This window comes from Typha angustifolia, chromosome 10, assembly GCF_048772165.1.
Source record: "Typha angustifolia cultivar Huaian chromosome 10, ASM4877216v1, whole genome shotgun sequence".
Lineage (NCBI taxonomy): Eukaryota > Viridiplantae > Streptophyta > Magnoliopsida > Poales > Typhaceae > Typha > Typha angustifolia.
The window spans coordinates 1,262,989-1,280,008 of record NC_133248.1 but is presented as its reverse complement, the minus strand read 5'-3'; the positions used below and the strand labels follow the sequence as shown (position 1 = coordinate 1,280,008).

Below are 17,020 nucleotides of genomic sequence, written 5' to 3'. Positions count from 1 at the left end.
TAGAGCTACGAAAACTGGCTTATTTACTCATTGATTATTACTCAATTATTTTCAGAAATTCCTTTTATAAAATAAGGCTATATTGATCCCGAATCCCGAGGCACGTCTCGCGCCGTCGCGCGTTGCATCCCCTTCCCTTTCCCGCCAAACTGCAATATCCCATCATCCGTCGGTTTGATATTTCGTCGAACACTTGGCCTTCGTTGCCCTTAAGAAACCAAAAACCCTGTCAAAACCCTCCTGCCTTCCGCCCCTCAGAGAAGAGAAAAAGGGAAAAAGGAGGAAGAAGAGAACCCTAATCTTCTCCTATCGGGAACAGAAATGGAACTCGATCACTCGCTCGAACCGAGCAAGCTTCCCGAACTTAAATTAGGTATTCGAAAAGCTAAATTTTTCCTTTTTTTATTCTTCGTTCTTTTTTCGTCTTTTTCATGATGTTCTTGTGATTTTTGTTCTGTAGATGCCAGGCAAGCCCAGGGTTTTATTTCTTTCTTTAAGAAGCTTCCGCAGGTAAGTCTGTCCTAACTAAACCCTAAAAACTAATCAGAACAATTTCTTATTTTGTGTAATTTGCTTTTCCGGGTTTGAAGGATCCTAGGGCTGTGCGGTTCTTCGATCGACGGGTGAGCTCATTTCTCTCTTGACAGGAAAAGTACACATTTTTTTTAATGTTAGAATGCACTTTTTAAACTTCTTGTGCATCATATCGTATTCACCTAAATCTAGAAATTGTATTTCCTTTATCAAAACAACTTTTTCAATGCAAGATTCGAGTACAGGAAGAGGTTTTCTGGCAATAAATTGCAGAATTTGCTTACCTGATGTAGCTGATAACCAGCCAACTGATCTGCCATTACTCGCTAATTGTTATGCTAAGCCTTCTTATTTCTCTATTATCCACAATCTATTTACTGCTTGGATGCTATATATTCTCACCTATTCTCATTATCTATGTCAGTATGATGCCCTGCCAGTATTGTTTATCATTCTTGCACATGTATCTACTGTATGGCCACAGGGGAGGAGAGATATCACATAGTGGGGTAAGATATGTTGTTTCACTAACTATCATGAAAGAAAGCTGCTTTTACTGAAGTTTCACATTTTAATCCAGCTTAAAATACTGTATTAGACTGTAATTGTTGTTATTTTTCATCACTTCTTACTTTCTGGAAATTCTTTGGTTTGCTACTTATATTGGTATGGTTCTGTGTTGTGGAATTTTTACCTCTTAATTTCACTTAGTATACACCTTATAATAAACTGACAAGTGACAATAACTATTTCATAATTTGATTAGGATTATTATACTTCTCATGGTGAGAATGCGACCTTCATTGCAAAGACATATTACCACACTACTACTGCTCTGCGACAATTGGGCCATGGCCCTGATGGAATATCCAGTGTAAGTGTAAGTAGAAGTATGTTTGAGACTATTGCTCGAGATATCTTGCTGGACAGAACAGATCTCACATTGGAGCTCTATGAGGGAAGTGGATCAAATTGGAGGTTGACCAAAAGAGGAACACCTGGCAACCTAGGTAGTTTTGAAGATGTTTTGTTTGCAAACAATGACATGCAGGATTCCCCAGTCACTGTTGCACTATTTCCTATATTTCGTGAAAACCAGTTCACTGTAGGGTTAAGTTTTGTAGATATGACTAAGCGAAAGCTTGGCGTGGCAGAGTTCCTTGATGATAGCCAATTCACAAACGTTGAGTCAGTACTGGTTGCTCTCGGTTGCAAAGAGTGTCTTCTTCCCATGGAAAGTGGGAAATCAGTGGAACTTAAACCTCTTCAAGATGCAATTTCAAGATGCAATATACTTTTATCTGAGCGAAAGAAGTCTGACTTCAAATCAGGAGACCTAGTGCAGGATCTTGGTAGGATTGTCAGAGGTTCTATCGAGCCAGTTCGTGATCTTCTTTCGGATTTTGTTTATGCTTTGGGTGCCTTAGGGGCTTTGTTGTCATATGCGGAGTTACTTGCAGATGATAGTAACTATGGCAATTACACCATTGAAAAGTACAACTTGGGCAGTTACATGAGACTGGATTCTGCTGCCATGCAAGCCCTGAATGTTTTACAGAGCAAGACTGATTTAAACAAAAACTTTAGTTTGTTCGGACTAATGAATAGAACCTGTACTGCTGGAATGGGAAAAAGACTCCTAAACAGGTGGCTTAAACAGCCTCTATTAGATATTCATGAAATCAATTGCAGACTTGATTTGGTTCAAGCATTCGTGGAGGATGCAGAGCTTCGTCAAGGACTCAGGCAACACCTGAAAAGAATATCAGATATTGAGCGTTTGGTGCATATCCTGAAAAAGAGATCTTGTAATCTGCAGCCAGTCATAAAACTCTATCAGGTGATCTTACTCATTTCTTTTATCAGAGCAGATTATTATGAGCTATCACTTGCTTTTGCAGATGGTTTACACCTCATCGAGTTAATTATGCTATGACAAAGATGGAATATCCATTGGCATTCTCCTATCTTCCCTTGGATCTACTTTATAATTTCAATATAGTTTTGTTGTAGAAGCCTTGTGGACTTGTTGGTTTCCTCCAACATTTCATATGTATTCTGCAGGAGTTTTGTCTATTTTCATGACTAACCTTCATTTGTTTTTCAAATTTTGATATTATCAAATTGTCTCTTGGGTGCAGTCAAGCATTCGACTACCACACATCAGAGATGTTCTTGAGCATTATGAAGGGCACTTTTTGTCATTGATAAGGAAAAAATATCTGAACAATTTAGAATTTTGGATGGATGAAGATCGATTGAGTAAATTTATTGCTCTTGTTGAGGTTTCTGTAGACCTTGATCAGCTAGAGAATGGTGAATACATGATATCACCTAGTTATGATCCAGACTTAGCTGCACTGAAAGATGAGCTTAGTGCAGTTGAACAACAAATACAGAATTTGCACAAGCAAGCAGGAAAGGATCTTGATCTTTCTCTTGATAAGGCACTGAAGTTAGAAAATGGAACACAATTTGGACATGTTTTTAGAATCACAAAGAAAGAGGAGCAGAAAGTAAGGAAGAAACTCAGCACCCATTATATTGTTCTAGAAACTCGGAAGGATGGAGTGAAGTTTACAAACTCCAAGCTTAAAAAGTTAGGAGATCAATATCAAAAGATACTCAATGAGTACACAAGTTGTCAGAAAGGGATTGTTGCTCGAGTAGTTGATACATCAGCTACCTTTTCAGAGGTATTCGTAAGTGGAAACTTGAAGGTTTTCTTCTTTTGTATTGAAATGATGTCAGTCATAAGTCTTTTTTCTTATAGGTGTTTGAAGCTCTTGCTGGAATTCTCTCTGAACTAGATGTTTTGTTAAGTTTTTCTGACCTAGCAACAAGTTGTCCTGTTCCATATGTAAGACCAGACATCACACCCTCGGTAAGACAGATGAACTAAAATGTTTTTCTGGCTGAACTAATTCTCTGTACTTTGAATCTGTTCAAATAAAGTTAAATGTTACAGGATGAAGGAGATATAATACTAGAAGGGAGTAGGCACCCTTGTGTTGAGGCTCAAGATGGTGTGAATTTTATACCTAATGATTGTACTCTTGTAAGTACTCCTTTTAGAGCCCCTTCTGTTGAAATAGTATGAGAATCATTCTCAATTTTGGGGTTGTTTCTTCTCCAAAACAGGTACGCGACAAGAGTTGGTTCCAAATTATCACTGGGCCTAACATGGGTGGTAAATCAACATTTATTCGACAGGTAAGCTACTTAGCTTTGTATTGGTGCAATAAATTTAGTAATGGTTTGCTTACAAGCATAATTATAATAGCTATAAACACACAAGACTTGGTTTGACTACAATTATTTTCTTACCCTGTGTGCATGCTATAATGACTCTTTTTAGCAAGTACTGCACAAGGCCAAAATTGAGTAATTCTGCTGCAGCTGCTGTTGCTTGTGCCTCATTAAATCCTGTTGACTACTTTGAGTAAAAATTGTTATCGTTGCATATTTCCCTTTTGTGAAGCTCAGATAGTCTACCTGATTTTGGATATATTCATCATCAACTTTTATGCTCACATTGGCAGGTTGGTGTCAATGTGTTGATGGCACAAGTTGGCTGCTTTGTTCCATGCGATAGAGCAAGTGTTAGCATACGAGATAGCATTTTTGCTCGTGTTGGGGCTGGTGATTGCCAAGTAAGTTGTCAGTTCAATCCATATTAACTTCTCCCTTTCCAGTAAGATTGTACAATTTTCCTTGGTTGTCTAAACTATAGATATAAAAATACTATCCTAATACTAATTCAGTTACTGCTATTTTAATCTTTGTCATGAAGGCCCCATTACGCGACTGTTTTTGGGTATTCTTTTTAGTTGAAGGCAATTGGTGCATATAGCATTTGTCAGACTTAGATAACAACCCTTGGGTATAGAACATGGATTTGAGTTTCGGCCGATCCCGAGTGGTTTCGGCCTGGTCTGCTGACAGCAGCAGCAGATGCTGCTGTCAGCAGCAGTAGAGAGAGAGGGAGAGAGAGAGTGAGGGAGAGAGAGGAAGGGAGAGAAAAGGAGAGAGAGGGAAAGAGCAAGAGAGAGAGTGAGAGAGGAAAGATTAAAAAAAATGGGGCATGAGAGAGAGAGAAAATGGAAGAGAGAGTGTGGGAGAGGAAAAGATTAAAAAAAAGGTGAGAAAGAAAGAGAGAAAAAAATTTAAAAAAAAATGTGGGAGAGAATGAATACTTTAGACTAACAGTTAGAGTGATAGAAAAGAAGAGAAGGAGAAAAAGATATTTTTACTTTTTAGGCTTTATATGTGAGTAATTATTATTTCTTATTTTCTTATAATTTTTTCTAAATTTTTAGAAATTTCTCTAACATTTTTAATAATATTTAAAATTTTATTTAATTAAAATAGTCCGATCCGATACAGGCGGCCGATACGGCCGATACGGCCGATACAGCCGATACATATCGTTTTTTCGGACGGCCGATCCCGATCCCGATACCGATTTTTGGAACCTTGGTATAGAACTATTGGTGTACGATCTTTAACAAGTTTCTATTCATGTAGTACACTCTAATCATTGATGGACTTGCTACTTTTGTTGGACTGTGGACTAGATTAGATTTTAGAGGTCAAATGTGCTTTAAATACTTGTTTCCACCTTTATTGCAATTCTTTTTAATGATAAACTTATTGGGTCCTGAAGTGTACAACAAGACGGTGAATTTGAATTTGAAGTTACATTGTTTTATTGGTAGTCATAAACACTAAAAAAAATTATGAACTTGTCCTTGGGGTTCAAAAAGCCTACTTAAGACAAGATGGTTACATGCTTTGAAGATTTTATCTTGGTGTTATTCTTTTAGAACAATTGTCTGGCAGCAACATGACAGGAGCAATTTTCTCTAGATGCTCTCTTGGAATGTAGTATGACCTCAGATTAACTTTTCAGATCTTTTACTATATTTCTATTAGCTACAACAGAGGAGTTATTATAATGTAAACGACAGAAACTAACTTATTGTTCTATTATTATCTTTAATCATGATTATGTCTTCTTTTTAGGAGTGTAAACGGATTGGATAATGCTCGACTCACATCTGGATTCATACTTTGAGTCCGGATATGAATTTGGATATGGATATTGGACGGATAGCAAAATTTAAAATCATATTCTAACTAAACGGATATAGATAATTTTCGGAGATTGGATAGTTTTTTGATAGAGGATCGAATCCTTAAACTAATGCGGATTGAATTTTAAACAAATTATGACAATTCTTTTGGAGACAATTAATACAAAATATTAAGAGTTTAAAAAATAAGTAATTTTATTGCATGTCAAATACATATATATTTAGCAAAATCAATAAAAAAATATGTAGTTAAACAGATATTCAATACCCGTATCCGTATCTAAAAAATTATATTCAACCCGTATGCATTATAAGGTTTTTTACCCATATCCGAGTCCATATCCAATTTTTTTTTTCCAAAAAAAATCTACTTGTATTCAAATCTGTATCCGGGTTGGGTAGGAATTTTTTATTCGAATCTGATCCGAATTGAGTCGGATACTGAGTCAGATCGGAGTTAATTTGACCCGCTTTCACTCCTTCTTTTCCAATCTGATTCTGTTATTGACTGGTGTGAACTGTGAACTGTGGACATATGATTAAGTCAATGGATACACAGAGAAATGTCTATAATTTTACATTATATAATTTGTTTTAACTTTTGTCTCAGACTCTCATCTCCTCAATGTTCATGCGTTGTCTTAAGTCTGATCCAGTTCTCATTTTTTTAGCCCTGAAATACTTTGTCGAGTAGGTGTAACAGATGGAAATTCGTCTGATTTTGATCCATCTTGTGAGCCACTGAAGATATTTCTGCTCATTTAATTTATCACCTTTGAGATTGTTGGAGTAATTCTGGTAAAGATTTGAATCTGTAAGGCACAATTTCTTTTGAAGTCATCAATTGAAGCAAAACCACTGGCGCTAAGGGTTGTACTGCTGATAAAGGGCTTGATGAATCATTAACTTTTTGGATCATGTACCACTTACACGACGTATTTTTTGTTACACTCATGCATCAAGACACATTGATGCTTTATAGAATTAGCATGAATATGTGATTGTGGAAAACTAAGTTTTGACATTATCTCTTACTATCTTTTTCTGTCCATCTTTAATGCAGAAGTTCTAGTGGAATAAACTTCTTGATCTTCAAAGATCTAGATTTCTTTTATAGGACTTAACCATAACCTGCCAAGAATCTTCAGGTCAAAACCTAGGCATGACAAGTTGGCTTCTAGCCTTGGTTAATGTAATGTTTGAATGTGGTTCATGTATATTAGTTGTTAGATTATTTTGTGCCCTCCTTTTTTTTTTCTCATTTTTATCATCTGTACATTTGTTTTGCAGCTCCGTGGAATTTCCACTTTCATGCAAGAAATGCTTGAAACTGCGTCCATCTTGAAAGGTGCCTCTGAGAAATCACTAGTAATTATTGATGAGTTGGGTCGTGGAACATCTACTTATGATGGATTTGGTTTGTCCTTTGATCTTTGCTACTTTTCCTTTTCTTTTGGAGAATAATTGGCACATCTGAGTAATTCAAGTGTAATTTAGTTCACAATTTCCTACTTTTCTTCATCTATTTGCAAGTATAAAAAAGACAAATGTTATTATAGAATTACAGAATTGTTTTATAATTATTTTTAGGGGAAAATATAGTTTACCCTCTTCCAGTTAAGTCAAATTCGAAAGCGTCCCTGAACTTTCATTTTTGTCACCTAACTCTCTTTTAGTTGTAGTTTTAATCTATGCGAATAATTTGCTATTAATTGTTAAATTTTTGACCATATTTTCCTTTGTATTATTTATCTTTTTTTACATTTTGCAATGTCCAAAATGTAAGCTTGAGAAATATTGAGATGAAAGAAGCATAAGATAAAAAAGATTTTGACAATTACTTTGCTAATTAGTTGATGTAAACAAAAAGGGCATTTTGGTTATTTTATATTAAAGTGAACACAGGTTTGAGGCAATTTGAATTTTGACCTAATCATGTAAATTATATTTTCTCCTTATTTTTATTAGGATTTTCACCATGCAAGTCTGTCACTTATTAGAGAATGTATATTGTACTAATAGTAGAGATTAACAGAGAGTGTCACCTAGTACAACGATAAGGCTTTCCCTTCCATTCAAAAAGGTCATTGGTTTGAGTTATCAAAACATGATATGCTATGATTGCTTGAGAGAGTGCTGATGATTTAAGATAGAAAATGGGAGCTGTTGAATTAATGCCGAGAATTTGGTGAAGTTTTTATTGTATGATGTTAACTTTTTTTTTCTAATGTTGCCATGATTATGGGTTACAACCAGATGAGAAATATAAATTTAACATATTTTCCCATTTGGTCAAAGTGCTCCATTAGTATTTATTGCTGTGTCATATTTGTTTAGGGGTGTGATACACTTAAGTTTGCCTCAGGTTTTTGTCAAGGAAAGATTCAGCTTATAATTTATGTTATAAATTTGAACTTTTTCGAACTCTTTCTTTACTCAGGTCTCGCTTGGGCTATTTGTGAGCACCTTGTGGAAGTGACCAGAGCACCAACTTTATTTGCAACTCACTTTCATGAGTTAACTTCATTAGCTCATGAAAACGGCCAAGAGTCTCACATTTCTCATCTTGGAGTGGCAAATTATCATGTTGGTGCTCACATAGATCCATCAAGTCGCAAGTTAACTATGCTTTACAAGGTAGTACTTGCAATATATTGAACAATTACTTTTATAAATATATTTTCATGACCTATTTTTTTAGTTTTCTCTATTATGTTGTTAGTCACTTGCCTTCTGTGATTTTCTTATTTCTTTTAATTTTCTTTCTGATGCTGTTGTCTCATAATTGATTCATATTTATTTTATTGCTATTAATAGAGGCACTGACTTAAAAGCGTATCTTTCATTTTACTAATTTTGTATCTCTTTAGGTTGAGCCGGGTGCTTGTGATCAAAGTTTTGGTATTCATGTGGCAGAATTTGCTAACTTTCCTGAAGCTGTTGTTAGTCTTGCAAGAAGTAAAGCTGAGGAGTTGGAAAATTTTTCTCCAACTCCCATCCTATCTGATGATTCAAAAGAAGAGGTATGTAGAAGAAGACAATAAATATCTATATTTAATTATTTTTATTTTGTTGATATTTGTGGTTATTGTCATCCTGTAAGTAATTGCTTTGAATCATTTTTTGCACTAGTTTCTATTTTTGTTTTGTGCTCTAACAGAAAATAAACCAGATCTTTTCTTAGTTCATGTGACTTCACTAGTTGCTCACTGTCTAATTGCTTCCTACTCTTTCCGTCATCTTCCTCAATTTACTTATATCAGATGCTTTCCTCTTGATATTGGATGTATGCTTTTGTTTTATAATTTTATTTCCTTAGTGCACCAAAAATTTCTCTAATTCAGTCTTCTAGTTCTCTCTTAGTTATTTCCTCTGCTCCTTGACATAAGCTTCTTCCCTAATTTCATTCTTTTGAATTCATACTTTGTACTTTATGCTTGATTGTATTAAATTTGTGCATCTCCTTCCTGACATTGTGCATTGGATGCATATTTTACTGTTAAGACAGCTTTGAATGGGCATAGAATTCAATGTGTTCCTATCAATCTTGTATTAAATTATTGGTATGGATTGATTGAGTGCATAGAATTCAATTTCTTACCCAATCAGATTTGATTAATTGTGTGGCATAAATTTAACTATTTGGCATGTTAAGGTATAACTTTATACTTCACTCCAATTTCGGTTTTCATCCAACCTGCAGATTGGAGCCAAGCGCAAGCGAGTATTGAGCCCTGATGACTTATCCAGAGGAGCAGCTCGGGCTCATCAATTCTTGCAGGAGTTCTCTGCTCTTCCCTTAGACCAGATGGATTTGAACCAGGCCATGGAACATGTTAGTAAACTTCGGTCCGATCTTGAGAAAGATGCAGCTAGTAATCCTTGGCTGCGGCAGTTCTTCTGAATCTGGAATCTGACTACTCTCAGAAAAGCTGCATTTCAAGGTGTGATTCAGTAAAATATTTTGGGATCAGGTGCAAGGATTTGTTAATCCAGTATGTACTGGTTTTTTGTCTGTTTATCACCCTGTGCTTCTTGTTGTCTAGAAACATTATGCAAGGGAAGGTACATTCAGGAGTAACAACAGACGCAATGAAGTAAAATAGATGCCTGAAGGTGGTGTACAGATGGGAAAAATCAGGGCAAGTAAATTACCAGGTAGAGCCATTTTTTGCCCTTGTTTATGGTTTGCCTGGCATGATCTAATGAAGTTGTCATTTTGGCCTCATTCTGCCTTCATCTGTCATGCATACTCATACATTCAACAAGTAAATTATTCGTCAAAACTGGATCATTTCATAAAAACATGACACTTTTTTCTTTTGAGATAAGATATTAACAAATGATACCTAGGAGTTTATGTTATGAAAAATTTCTAGAAGATAATGTCTTAATTAGCAAACTGGATCAGTTACCTCATTATGAGTATGACAATGTCTTAAATAGCATGGAAAACTTTATAGAAGATAAAACAGCCATGCATGCAAACTGGATAATATTCTAGTGCCTGAGACACCCAATTTGTATATAGGGCTTTAGGCTAACAGGCAAAAACAAATAGAAGAATTTTATTTCACACCTTGTATTATAGATTTATCCTGATCCAAGAAAGTTGATCTTTTCTGACTTGTTCAATGATAACCTAAAGTTAGGCAAAACGTAACATCTCAAGCTACGAGTTTTGAAAGGCGGAACGCCTCCCCTGAACTCCTCTCATCTTCCTCAATAAATGTTTTCAGAGTGTTGGAGTATCAAGTAGATCTCTCTGAGCTAAGGAAAATTAATTGTTAGGTGTTTATTTTTTGGTTGAGAGCAGTGAGAAGCTTGGGAAGAACTATTAAGTAGATGTAGTCTTTCAAATCAGTTGATATTTTGATGTGTGATATTATGACAGAACTAATTTAATGTGGTTACCATTTAGTTGGTGTGCTTCTATACAAGGCTATAAGCTAGGAACAATTTGGTAACTTGATACTTGTTAGATGGATGTGGCAGCTAAAAGAAGCATAATTATAATATCCATTAATGAGACAACCATAATCCTGTTAGAGAGTTGTAGCCCCTTCAATCTCAGTGCATGTGCTTTGATACTACACCAGCAGCAATTTGGCTACTTGGTAGCCAACTCCATTCTCTGTATTACAAGTTTGCAATTAGAGTTAAATTTGAGTGAAGAGATAACTGCTATTGTTGAAACAAAGAGCTTTTTGAATAAATGTATCCATTTCTTTGTGTTAAATATAATCTACTTTCCTAGAAAAAGAATAAAGAAGGGGTAATATAAGCTTTTCAGTAAAAATAAATAAGAATATTTCTTATAAAATAGTGAGAATAAATTTACAACCCTGCTTGATAGCTCATCTAATACTTGTCTGATTGTGAAAGCTATCCATTCTACCATAACTTGTATCCTAGTAGTTGGTATCCAATCTCCACATGGCTCCAAAGTCGAATAACTCATCTCATATCAAACTCCCATCCCAATAGCATCTTCCAAAAAATAAATAAATAAATTTCAATAGGTGACCACTTATTCCAATCAATAATCTTATTTATACCCCCCCTCTCTTCCCTCTATTCGTCAACTTATCCAACACTCTCTCTCTCTCTCTCTCTCTCTCTCTCTCTCTCTCTCTCTCTCTCTCTCTCTCTCTCTCTCTCTCTCTCTCTCTCTCTCTCTCTCTCATGGCTAGCATTGGAGCTTCTCTCTACTACGCCACTCCACTTCCAAAACCCAAATATTCCACTCCATTATTATTATTCAAAAATAATTCCAAGGCGATCACTAAGTGCGTACTGACTCAAACCGTTGAGCAATTCAACCTGGAGGAGTACATGACGGCCAAGGCCAAGAGAGTAAACGTAGCCTTGGACGAAGCCATCCCCCTCCGCCACCCGCGGCGGATCCACGAGTCCATGCGCTACTCCCTCCTCGCCGGCGGCAAGCGCGTTCGACCCATCCTCGCCATCGCCGCCTGCGAGCTCGTCGGTGGGGATGAGTCCGCCGCCATGCCGGTCGCTTGCGCCACCGAGATGATCCACACTATGTCGTTAATCCATGACGACCTCCCTTGCATGGACGACGACGACCTCCGGCGCGGCAAGCCGACGAACCACGTGGTGTTCGGCGTCGACACCGCCGTCCTCGCCGGGGACGCGCTGCTCTCCCTCGCATTCGAGCACGTGGCGAGGAGCGGGCTGTCGGCCGGGCTCGACCCCGAGAGGGTAATCCGGGCGATATCGGAGCTGGGTTCGGCGGTGGGGTCGGATGGCCTCGTCGCCGGGCAAATCGTCGACATAGCGAGCGAAGGGGAACTGATCGACTTGGATAAGTTGGAGTTCATCCACGTTCATAAGACGGCGAAGCTACTGGAGGCGGCGGCGGTGTGCGGAGTTATAATGGGAGGAGGGGAGGAGGAGGAGGTGGAGAGGATAAGGAGGTACGCGAGGCGTATTGGGTTGCTGTTCCAGGTGGTGGATGACGTGTTGGACGTGACGAAGTCGTCGGCCGAGCTCGGGAAGACGGCGGGGAAGGACCTGGCAAGCGACAAGGCGACGTATCCGAAGCTGATGGGGGTCGAGAAGGCGAGGGAGTTCGCGGCGAGGTTAGTAGAGGAGGCGGAGGAGGAGTTGGATGGATTCCGATACGCGGAGGTGGCGGCGGCGCCGCTCTATCATCTTGCCCGCTATATTTCATACCGGCAGAACTGAGAGCCGGATAACTTCGCCGATAAAGCTGGGGTTATCCGGTTTCTTCGCACCCCGTTTGGATTCATCAAACTAGTCGAATTCAATTGATTTGAAGTTTTAGATTCATTAAATCACTGTTTGGAACCATTTAAGTAATCTTATTTTAATTTCATCAAATCTTCATCTTAAGTATAAAGATTTTAATTGATTTCATTGGATTTGGATGGATTCTACCTAATGAAATACAATGGTTTGAGGTCGGATTTATATCAAATTTATTTGCCATCCTTATTAAAAGCATATGAGTAAAACAAAAGGAAGAAATTTTTAAATGAATTCAATTGAATCTCTAAATGAAATCAATGTATTCTATATCTTAGAATTGATTTCAAGCATAGCCTTAATCTTTATCAGGCTTCTTATTCTAGTAAAGGTGTAACATTATCTAAATTGATCTCAAATGTCTGGTTAGGTTGTATTTGAAACTAATTGAACTTGATCAATTAAAATTTCCAAACTACCCTTCTGCAGGAATATCCGATAAATTTATCCGAGTGGGCCGCACTTTATCCCAGGCTGCGTGTGTTTCTTTCTTCTCCACCTTCACCTCTCCGTTGACACTCGAATATAAATAAATATTTATCCGCTGCTCGAATAAAACGAGACCCAACTATCCGCCAAACAACTCCGAAAGCCATGGGCGGCGGTCGACGGCGTACTTCCCTTCCTCTCGATCCAGGTACTCCCCAAAATCTCGATTCCTACACCGTCGTACAAAACTCTGCGCCGAAACCCTAACTCGTCGCCGACTTCATATAACCGCAGATGTCGTCGATGCCAGTATCGAGACCTTGACTACTTCTTCTTCTCCTTCTTCGTCTGCCGAATCCCAATCCTCCGACGACTCGTCGCTGGCGGTGGAAGAGCTGCGGCGAAGCGGGGTTTATTTCGACGTCCTCAACTCCTACGCGCTCTCCGCCGCTCGAGCTTGCTCGCTACAAGATACCAAAGATTTGATCCGAAGGTAATCTAAGCTAACAACTTTTCTCAATTTTGGGCTATCTTTTCTTTTGTTAAGATTTAAGTCTTTTATTTGTAAGATTGGGAATCCTAGGAATGATTAAGCAATTGAATGGCTGCTTTATTTTGTTGTATTTCTGCAATTTATAGTTCAACATATAGAATAAGAACAAGAGATAGAATAGATAATTATCGCCTTAATAGATTTGGCCCAATGGGCCACTGAATACTGCTCCAAGTAGGCCCAAAGTGCTGTCCGGGGTTTAATTAATAAATATATCTCAAAAAATATTTGATTTTTGCATGGATTACCCTTAAATAAAAGATGCAGGACGACTGAAAGAAATATAAAGGGTGAAACTTAGACTATGAGGATAATAAAAGATACAGGGAGATTTATGCTTCCCAATTTAAGTACTGAAAATGCGGGGTGCGCAACATAAATTTTCAACATGTAGGGTGTGAAATGCAAATCACCCACCTTAAGATAATTATTCTCATTATAAGTTGGAAAATAAGGGCTGAAAAGAAATAAGTTTGGGTATGAATTAGAACTAGTTAAATGGGTAGGAGGGTAGTTTTAGAACTTTCTTCCAACATTTTTTTCTTTTTAATCGTCAGTTACAAGTTGAAATTGGTGTGCTCATAGGTATAAACCTGGTACATGGATTGAGGAGGTCGGCAGGGCCAAAGTCGATGACTATGAGATTCCTGAAACCACTACACTTCTTCTAATTGGCCCGAGAGGATCTGGAAAGAGCACACTTGTCAATAAGATTACTAGAATCTTTGACAATGACCCATTTAGACCCGACAGAGCTCAAGTGTCCCGTAATTTTTCTCTTGGTGTTGTTAACTGGCTTTACTTTAGTAGGGCATTGATGGATTTATCTGTACTTGTGTCATAGATAATTTGTCGGCAACAACAGGGTCTTGTTTCCTGCAAGAGTACATGATTATGAGGAATTCAAAATCACTTTGCATCTATGATACGCGGAGTTTGTCAGAGATTCCGTCTGATAACTTCAAGCAGCTGCAATGCTGGATGACCCAAGGCGTCAGACATGGAAAGATGGTGTTCTGGTAAGAGGATCTCAAATGAACAGCTAATTTCAAGTTAGATTGGAATTGTGGTTATGAAGTCCTATGGACCATTATGATGTGGCATTAGTGAACTTATCTAGTGAATTTTCACTCAGATTGTTATTTTCTGAAGTGTTCATCAGCTCACCTTTCACGGTAAATATGCTTGATTTCATAATTCAACCTTTGGTATTTCATGGTAAATTTGCTTGATTTCATAATTCAACCTTTGATATTGTAATTCTAAAGGCAGTATTCTAGAAGGTAAAATGTTTTGAGAAAATTGTAATGTTTGATCCTTCATTTAATTTTCTGTTTAGTTGGTGAATTATTTGTTAACGGGAGATGTATATGTCGAGAATAAATCAGGTAAATGGCATGCTTAGATAACATTTATTTATTTTCTATGATAGGGATTCAGACAATGCTGTTATGAGAAAGAAAATCAAATCCAGGGAACGACAGGGTCAATGCCGCCCTTTCCAGAAAAGGAATGTGAACTTTGTTATATTTGTTGTTGATGGAACCTCTATTCTCAAGTCAATGGATAGAAAGGATCCACGATATATTTACTTCCTTGCTGAAACCTTTAACTATCCATTCATGTCATTCAGAGGTGCGTATATTTACTGCAACTGGGCATTATATTTCCTTTTTCCCCTAATTTATTAGATTTAATTTTGCTTGTATTAAATGTCCTCTCTTTGTGACGCTTGACTAGTCTTTCTTGTGCATACTTTTAGCTCACAAGAGTAAAGGGATGAAATGGGACAAAGAGATACTTAATCATCAGATGGGAGAAGGATACTTAAAACAAGTAGGAGAGCATAAATAAGTTCCTGAATATTGATCAAAATCTTCACTAGAATACATACTTTCCAAGTATAGAATAAGGGTTCAGAAAATTAGCACCAGTCCTCATCTAAAATAAAATGATCTTCCTTGTACTGATCTTTTATAGGACCTCAATGAGTTATCTGGTTGACCACTAGGTTTCTAGTTTAAAGTATGCTGGTGCTTTGGTTCTTTGAACTTTCTCAGATCTACATACATGGTCCTAAGCTTTCTTCATTTTTTCAGGTTTAAATTCTGAAAAACAAATTTCGAATATAATCTCATTAAAACTACCAATTGTAGAGAAACTGAAAGGATATGATAAGCCAAAGTTAATTCGAACATATCTTGTCCACTCAGCTGGGTCTGCATTCTTAGAAAACCAGCCTAGTTTTGTATCTGTTAACAGACCCATCTTCTCACGTCTTTACTTTAGAAACCCAACAGCAACCAATAGCAACCTTACCAGACGGAAGAGGAACAAGATCCCAAATGCCATTCTGCTGAAGGGCAGTAAGTTCTTCAGACATTATCATTGCCAACATGGAATAGCGGCTGCCTGGCTCCCTAGTTTACGGAGGCTCATGGAAAGAGTGAACTGCAGCTAGATGGGCACAATGAGAATTGGAGAAATCAGTTCGAGTAAATATTCTGAAAATTTTCAGTTAACTAATCTTCATTCTATCTTTGTATGATTTATTGTTGTGATTAGATCATTAAGTGGAAATTGATAGTTTGCTTGCTCCCACTCAGAGACTGAATTATTTCTTCAATTGATAGCAGTCTTCTTAATGTGGTGAATGTGGAGAAATGCACACGATATCATCATAGGCGTATCATTTTCTTCTTTCGCTTCATACCCACTCCAACCCCCACCCACCAATTTCCCATCTCTCTCAATTAGACTACAGCTAGCTCTGATCTTTGAGGACAACTGTATTAATGCTTTACAGTTTTCCTAGTAAAGGAAGTTTCATGGTGTAAATTACAGAAATATTGTTGTGTCATCCTCATTTATGCTGCCTTCAACTGATAATACTTTTTACTTATCTCAATAAGCCCTAGGGCTATTGTAGAAAAATCGTGTTAAGAATTTAAGATATGCTGAATGTTCCTTCAATACTGTCGAGATCTTTGAAGCATCAACTTCTGTTTTTACTGTCAGTGTGTTCTTCCCTGTTTCTAGTTACTGCTGCCATCACCTGGTTAATCACATCTCTCAAGAGTAATTCTTTCTTTCTTTTTCTTGTGTAGATAACAAGCCAGTTGTTGTTGTCACCCATGGAGAGGAGCTCTCACTCCCTGAACGTGCTCAAGTTCGAACTCATCTAGGAGAAATTTTGGGAATCCCTCCTACTAAACAGATTTTTGACATCCCAAGTGATGTTTCATGAATATTACATCTTGCGAACATATAACTATCTAAGTACAATTGAAATAATGAGTAGAAATCCTTTATGCAGATATAGATGACCATGACACTGAGTTAGCTGTATTGGATATGCTGCATTGTTGCATTCAACTTGCCGACCAAAATCTTCCTCTTAAACAAAATTTACTACTAGAGGTTTGATTTCTCTTATTCAACTTATTTCATTCCTTTCTGAAGCTTTAGATTTTATGTCATAGAATGCGCTACTGGTTATTTATCAACTTGATTAATTTCAAGTTTCAACAGTTGTGGTCCCATAAGTTTTTTGGTTGCTTATGCTGGAGTTCTAGTTACTTCATATTCGCAAGGCCAGTAGCATTACTGTTGACTA

General features: G+C 37.4%; 3 protein-coding genes across 9 annotated transcripts; all 3 read left to right on the top strand.

Moving 5' to 3' along the window:
• Nucleotides 1-117: 117 nt before the first annotated feature.
• On the top strand, nt 118-10,539 carry LOC140768101 (DNA mismatch repair protein MSH2). 7 transcript variants are annotated; one of them, XR_012105695.1, is made up of 16 exons: nt 118-373; nt 461-510; nt 591-623; nt 959-1,043; nt 1,301-2,374; nt 2,676-3,230; nt 3,308-3,418; nt 3,503-3,592; nt 3,676-3,747; nt 4,077-4,187; nt 6,921-7,047; nt 8,071-8,267; nt 8,501-8,653; nt 9,334-9,574; nt 9,677-9,788; nt 10,283-10,539. XR_012105695.1 is itself a non-coding variant. In XM_073108211.1 (15 exons), the coding sequence occupies exons 2-14, from the start codon at nt 461-463 to the stop codon at nt 9,532-9,534; spliced, it is 2,859 nt and encodes a 952-aa protein (XP_072964312.1). In that variant the 5' UTR covers nt 118-373; the 3' UTR covers nt 9,535-9,574; nt 9,677-10,539. The 7 variants fall into 7 exon arrangements, 3 of the variants coding, with proteins under 3 accessions (XP_072964312.1, XP_072964311.1, XP_072964313.1); XR_012105694.1 differs by having other exon boundaries at nt 10,279-10,539; XR_012105693.1 differs by having other exon boundaries at nt 9,334-9,788.
• Nucleotides 10,540-11,244: 705 nt separating this feature from the next.
• On the top strand, nt 11,245-12,989 carry LOC140768102 (geranylgeranyl pyrophosphate synthase, chloroplastic-like). Its single transcript, XM_073108213.1, has 2 exons — nt 11,245-12,371; nt 12,852-12,989. The coding sequence occupies exon 1, from the start codon at nt 11,316-11,318 to the stop codon at nt 12,339-12,341; it is 1,026 nt and encodes a 341-aa protein (XP_072964314.1). The 5' UTR covers nt 11,245-11,315; the 3' UTR covers nt 12,342-12,371; nt 12,852-12,989.
• On the top strand, nt 12,918-16,824 carry LOC140768103 (uncharacterized). The gene is made up of 6 exons (XM_073108214.1): nt 12,918-13,059; nt 13,146-13,344; nt 13,990-14,171; nt 14,249-14,423; nt 14,837-15,039; nt 16,512-16,824. The coding sequence occupies exons 1-6, from the start codon at nt 13,017-13,019 to the stop codon at nt 16,649-16,651; spliced, it is 942 nt and encodes a 313-aa protein (XP_072964315.1). The 5' UTR covers nt 12,918-13,016; the 3' UTR covers nt 16,652-16,824.
• Nucleotides 16,825-17,020: the final 196 nt, after the last annotated feature.